This window comes from Capsella rubella, unplaced genomic scaffold (assembly GCF_000375325.1).
Source record: "Capsella rubella cultivar Monte Gargano unplaced genomic scaffold, Caprub1_0 scaffold_6, whole genome shotgun sequence".
Lineage (NCBI taxonomy): Eukaryota > Viridiplantae > Streptophyta > Magnoliopsida > Brassicales > Brassicaceae > Capsella > Capsella rubella.
In genome coordinates, this window is record NW_006238918.1 from 14,366,187 (window position 1) to 14,372,420 (window position 6,234).

The window sequence follows — 6,234 nt, forward strand, 5'->3', positions numbered from 1 at the left end:
TGTGAACCAAATGAACCTGTTTGATAATGCAAATTTGGCTAGCAAATTACAAATGAGAGTTTAGTAATTGAATAGTTAAAATTTATTGACTAATGTCTTGAGAGAGAATTAGTCTAAACTTCTGTTCATGTTCAAGAACGGTTCTTCATGTTTGAATTCCTTATTGCTTTTATTTGTTATTCATTGATTCTCTGAAATTACCCTGCAGCCCAATATCTTTAATTCATAAGTTTAATCTCTTTATTTGCATTTTTATTTACAAAAACTGAAAACCGAACAACAAGTCTTTTCCGCTTTAGCTGATAACGAGTCTCGAAAGTCTTTAGTGTACAATTGCTCCTTGTGATCGATCCCGCATATACTTTACTTCGGTTAAGTTATCGGGTTAAATACTCGAGTAATCAATGGATATACAAAGTAGAACCAATATACTCTTAGCGATTACCAGCTAATCTGAATTAACCATGGAAATTATTAAGTGTTCTTTAATAATCAAATCATATCTATAAAAAATGAGTCAACTAATCCACCTATTAAAGACAAATTATCAATTAAACATTCACATTTCTCTCCTAACGAAAACCCTATAAATACACACTAAAAGCTTTACATTTCTCTCCACCCATCTCAAACAAACTTAAAAGCACTACTACTTCTTGAGCCTTTTAAACTGCACAAACAAATGGCTCCAAGAATCTCCCTTGCACTCTTCCTTTCCCTTAACCTCCTCTTCTTCACTTACACCTCTGCGACCACTCCGAGCAGAAGGACTTGTCCTAAAGATTCCCTAAAACTCGGTGTTTGCGCCAATGTGCTCAAGCTTGTGGACCTAAAATTGGGAAACCCACCTGTGAAGCCATGCTGCTCTCTCATCCAAGGCTTGGCTGACCTTGAGGCTGCTGTCTGCCTCTGCACTGTGCTCAAGGCTAACGTTCTTGGAATCAACCTTAACCTTCCTATCGATCTCAGCGTTCTCCTCAATGTTTGCAGTAGAAAAGCTCCAAAGAACTTCCAGTGCGCCTAAGTGAAAAAACTTATGGCATACCTACATACATTTGATGAAGTCTCGAACTTATATTCTTTTCCTCATGTTTTACTTTAAGGTGATCTATTTTTTTGTATTTTTCTTGACTTTTTAAAAATGAACGTACGTTTTCATGTAATAATGGATACTGCATGGGTTTGTCCTGTCTGTGCATGTAATCGGCAAATTTGTACTCCTTTACTTCATTGTTCCTTTATATCCTCTTTGCAACTGTATTCTTCGAATTTTACTTATAAATTCATTTCTCACTATGATTAAATTTTAACTTAACAATTAAAAATCCCCACTGAACACCAAATTATATTTTCACCAAAACACTACAATATTAATTCAAGGCTCTTCGAAAGAGTCCGCTCCGGTTTTCTACCATTGTCAACTCCGTGTGGTGGCCCTCTGGGGAGAAGTCCACTCTGAAACACTTCGGTGTGTTTCTACCGCGACTGACCGGATCAGTCGATAGGATTTATATATAAAAAAAAATTCATAATCAATGTCAATTTTTAACAAGTAAGCTGATCATTGTTTTCATATACTATTTTAGGAGTCATTTGTCTTTCAATATAGAAATTTCAAAACAAATGACTTTCTAACTATTTATCTAGAATAAATTTCATTATGAAATTAAGTTTTTCTCAGTATGATCTATCAATTTCACGCAATAAAAATTTCACTTGTAATCGATCCGATAAACATTGGGTCAGCAAAATTTTGGTTTGATTTCTGGTAGCATGTGTCAAGCTATATGAAAATGAATGGATTTCCGACTCAAAAACAATTGACAGTCAGTAAATTAACTGTATATTTCCCTATATATTACATTAGGTTTTTTATATTTTTTCCTTTACTTTCAATCTTGATTTGATTAACCTGCTGAGATATTGAAAAGAACATACTTTTTTCTTTTCTTTTTTTAACTTAAAAAAAAAATCTGATCCAATAAGAATTAAAAGAACACCACTAGTTGAATATACGATTTGAAGATAATTCATATTTTATTGTTGTATATGTAAAATTTAAAGTTTACTCTTTAAGGTTTAGGGTTTAAAATTGTAACAAGTTTGAATTATGATTTTTTTAAAGAATATAATGAAGTGTGAAGCGTGTTTTTTTGGTAACATATAATATTCTATGAAAACCTAAACATTATGGCTATTTGGTATACAGTACTATTGCTTATGTGAATAAAATCTTTGCACATCCCAAAAGTCTCGGGTCAACTTTCAAAAAGAAAAATATACAGCAAAATTTCAACTTTGTATTCACTTAATTATTGTTTAGAAATTATGATCATTGATTTTATTAATTCCAGTAATACAGAAGTATGTTTTTATTCCTTTTTCTAAAAGAAAATGTATAATAGTTACTTTTGATGTGTTAACCACCTATAGTCTCCTATCAATTTCTTTAATTCATTCTTCACGTCTTTATAGATATACTATGTAATTAATAAAAGAAAATTTCATTATTGTAAAAAAAAAAAGGAATAGATTTTGGCATGATGATTATCACGAAACTATATATATGTTATTTATTTAGCAAAGTGATAAAATAGTATGATCTCGCATATACATCTTATTCGATATAACTCATATAGACGTATTATCCGAAAGATAAAATAACAAATTTTTTTTTCATATTGAACATTACTTTCCTTTTAAATTTGGAGTAAAGTATTATTTTGACGAATTTGGATTTTTTTTTTTCACACTATCAAATTGAACTTTGATGTCATATTTGTGCTAAACCATCTAATAAAGTCTAACGCTGAGACTACCAATACAAATATCACATGTCGTCAAAACAAATTCCAAACAAGTCCCATCTGTTCTTCAAATTATACGGAATGATTTCATAAGTCCAACCATTTGAGACTACTAAATACAATTATAACATGGTAATGAAGTAATAAACTTTGTCTTCGTTTGAGATATTATCTGTAAGCTAAATGATGTTTTAGAAACAATCCAAACTAGTCTATCTGCTCAATCTAGTAATAATAGAAGTGTGTATGTATTCTTATTAGAACTTGCACATGTTTTGAAATAATACATAACCAAATGTATGATGATGTCTAAGGCTTTTAGATGGTAATTATATTCTCATTGAAAAATAACCAGAAAGAAAAAGAAAATATTATTTTTATATGCTTTTAATAAAATATAAAATAGATAAATATTTTTTATACTTTTAATAATAATCGTGAAGGCTCGAAAATAGATCGATATAATTTGAAAACTTGGGAGTTTTCTGGTTAATTAGTTTAGAAGATCGACTTCAACCACCAAATTTCTTTTATGGATACACAAATTAGAACAATATACTCATTACCAGCTAATTTGACCAATGAGAATTAAGAGTTCTTTAATAATCAAATCATATCTATAAAAAATGAGTCAACTAATCCCTTATTGAGACAAATTATCAATTAAACCTTTACATTTCTCTCTTATTGAAAATTCTATAAATAGACGCTAAAGCTTAACATATCTCTCCACCCATCTCAAACAAACTTAAAAGCACTACTACTTCTTGAGCCTTTTAAACTGCACAAACAAATGGCTCCAAGAATCTCCCTTGCACTCTTCCTTTCCCTCAACCTCCTCTTCTTCACTTACACCTCTGCGACCACCCCGAGCAGAAGGACTTGTCCTAAAGATTCCCTACAACTCGGTGTTTGCGCCAATGTACTCAAGCTAGTGGACCTAACATTGGGAAACCCACCAGTAAAGCCATGCTGCTCTCTCATCCAAGGCTTGGCTGACCTTGAGGCTGCTGTCTGCCTCTGCACTGTGCTCAAGGCTAACGTTCTTGGAATCAACCTTAACCTTCCCATTGATCTAAGCGTTCTCCTCAATGTTTGCAGTAGAAAAGCTCCAAAGAACTTCCAGTGCGCGTAAGTGAAAAAACTTATGGCATACCTATAAAATAAACGAATCATACGTTTAATGAAGTCTCGAACTTATAGTCTTTTCTTCATGTTTTATGTTAAGGTGATCTATTTTTTGTATTTTTCTTGAATTGTTAACGTACGTTTTCATGTAATAATGGATACTACATGGGTTTGTCTATGCATGTAATCGGCAAATTTGTTCTCCTTTGCTTCATTGTTCCTTTTTATCTTCTTTGTAACTGTATTTTTCGAATTTTACTTATAAATTCACTTCTCACTATGATTAAATTTTAACTTAAACCTCTTTAACCAATCAAACCTTAGCTTTCTCCTCATCGTTTGCGGCAGAAAGGCTACACGTGGGTTCCAATGCCCTTATTTAAAAAAGTTAATTTCTAAAACTCTTGAAACTGTTTACAAAAATGTAAACTGTTTGCCGTAAGACCTCACAATAATAAGATCGGCGGATTAAACCCAAAAGCCTGTTAAATCTTAAACAAACAGCGACTTGAATGGTTTTTTTAATAAGAAAACCATGTTTTAGATGTGAATTATATATATAGCAGTCGCAATTTGGGATTATCTGTGTTATATTTACAAATATGTTTAGGTTTCGTAAGATTCATAATCATTAATCAATGTCAATTCGTAACGAGTAAACTGATCACTGTTTTCATATACTACTTTTTATACCAAAATTGAAAAGCACATGTATTAAACGTCCAAAAAATCATAGATGGCGAATTTTTAGTTTTTTTCTCTTTTTTCTTTTGTTTTTGATTTATTTTAAAATTCTGACCCAATAAGAATTAAAAGAACATTAATAGTTGTATATACTTTGAATATAATTCATATTCTGTTGTTGTATATGTGAAATTTAACGTTTATTCTTTAGGTTTCAGGGTTTAAAATATTGTAACGAATTTGAATTATGATTTGTTAACGAATATTATCAAGTGTGAAGCATGTTTTTTTGGTAACATATTAATATCCTATGAAAACCTAAGCATCATGGTTATTTGGTATAAAGATTTGCTTATGTTAATCAAATCTTTGCACATCCCAAAAATATCGGGTCAACTTTCAAAAAGAAAAAGATTCAGCAAAAGTTTAACATTTTTTTTCAGTTCATTATTGTTTATATCATTGATTTTATTCCATTATTACCTGTATGTATTTAGTCTTACACAGGTATGTTTTTATTCCTTTTTCTAAGAAAACTAGGCTCGGACCCGCGCTACAGCGCGGGGGAAAAGTGTCGGTTTTTGTTTTTTTTCCGAATTACGTAAACTTTTAACTGTTAAAATGGATTGTTGGTGTTGAATTTGGCAAGTATGAGAATATGTACTATCGTGGATGTGTACTTTGTCACGTTTGCTAGGTTTAAATCCGCGCTACAACACGAAAGAATATTTTCAAGTTTATTTTATTTTAACGTGTTTTGTCGTATGTGTTATTATTTCGTTCATTTTAGTATCAACAATTATTATTTCGAAATGTATATTTGGTTTCAATTCTTTGAGAAAAGTGTGTTTTCGGAAATTAAATATAATATTTTTATAAACTAAATAAAAGAACGTTTATTAAACAAATTGTATATTCACAATGTATGTGGTGACTAACTAACCAATCAGCAAAAACCCGTGTATTTAAAAAAAAAATCATGAAAATATATGATATTGAAAAATCATGAAAATCATGTATATACATGTATCACACAAGAACATATGAGTTTGAAAGATTTGTATATACTTGTATCCTATAAAAATAAAATAAAAATATTATTATACTTCATATTGTATAAGAGACCATAATATTCTTGTTATTAACATATTAAAATATTTAGAACATTTTAAGGAAAATTCAGAATTTAAGGTAATTTATTTAAACTAACTTATGGAATATATTCTTTATGACTGATTTTGTATTAGTAGTGATTCGATGATTAATAATTACAAAGATAAAATATTGTTATTAAAGTATTTTTAGTTAATTATAATAATTATCCTAAAATTTAATTATTTTTTTTGTATCCAAAATATTTCATATTACTCATTGAAATATATTAATGATTGTAAATTATTTTTTTTTTCAAAATTCAAATATAACCATTTCTAGATATATATGGATCTCTATAATTTTGCATTAATTATGCTATTGATAAAATATTATTCTTTTTTTATAGGTAATTCAAATTGATAAAGATTAAAATAATTTTGAAACCTCTTTTCATATACTATTTTTTTATTCTGATTAAATCTTTTATTTAACTATTAGGGAATGTAAAAAATAATAATAA

General features: G+C 29.4%; 2 protein-coding genes across 2 annotated transcripts; both read left to right on the plus strand.

The window, feature by feature from the left end:
* The first annotated feature begins 630 nt into the window (after positions 1–630).
* On the plus strand, positions 631–1,274 carry LOC17884462 (putative lipid-binding protein AIR1). The gene has a single exon (XM_006290025.2). The coding sequence runs from the start codon at positions 683–685 to the stop codon at positions 1,022–1,024; it is 342 nt and encodes a 113-aa protein (XP_006290087.1). The 5' UTR covers positions 631–682; the 3' UTR covers positions 1,025–1,274.
* Positions 1,275–3,552: 2,278 nt separating this feature from the next.
* LOC17881334 (putative lipid-binding protein AIR1) lies at positions 3,553–4,215 on the plus strand. Its single transcript, XM_006289297.2, has one exon. It carries the CDS (start codon positions 3,601–3,603, stop codon positions 3,940–3,942), a length of 342 nt encoding a protein of 113 aa, XP_006289359.1. The 5' UTR covers positions 3,553–3,600; the 3' UTR covers positions 3,943–4,215.
* The last annotated feature ends 2,019 nt before the right edge of the window (positions 4,216–6,234 follow it).

Excerpts from the sequence above, each read along its gene's own strand:
- LOC17884462 (XM_006290025.2), top strand. The coding sequence starts at position 683 with ATGGCTCCAAGAATCTCCCTTGCACTCTTCCTTTCCCTTAACCTCCTC.
- LOC17881334 (XM_006289297.2), top strand. The coding sequence starts at position 3,601 with ATGGCTCCAAGAATCTCCCTTGCACTCTTCCTTTCCCTCAACCTCCTC.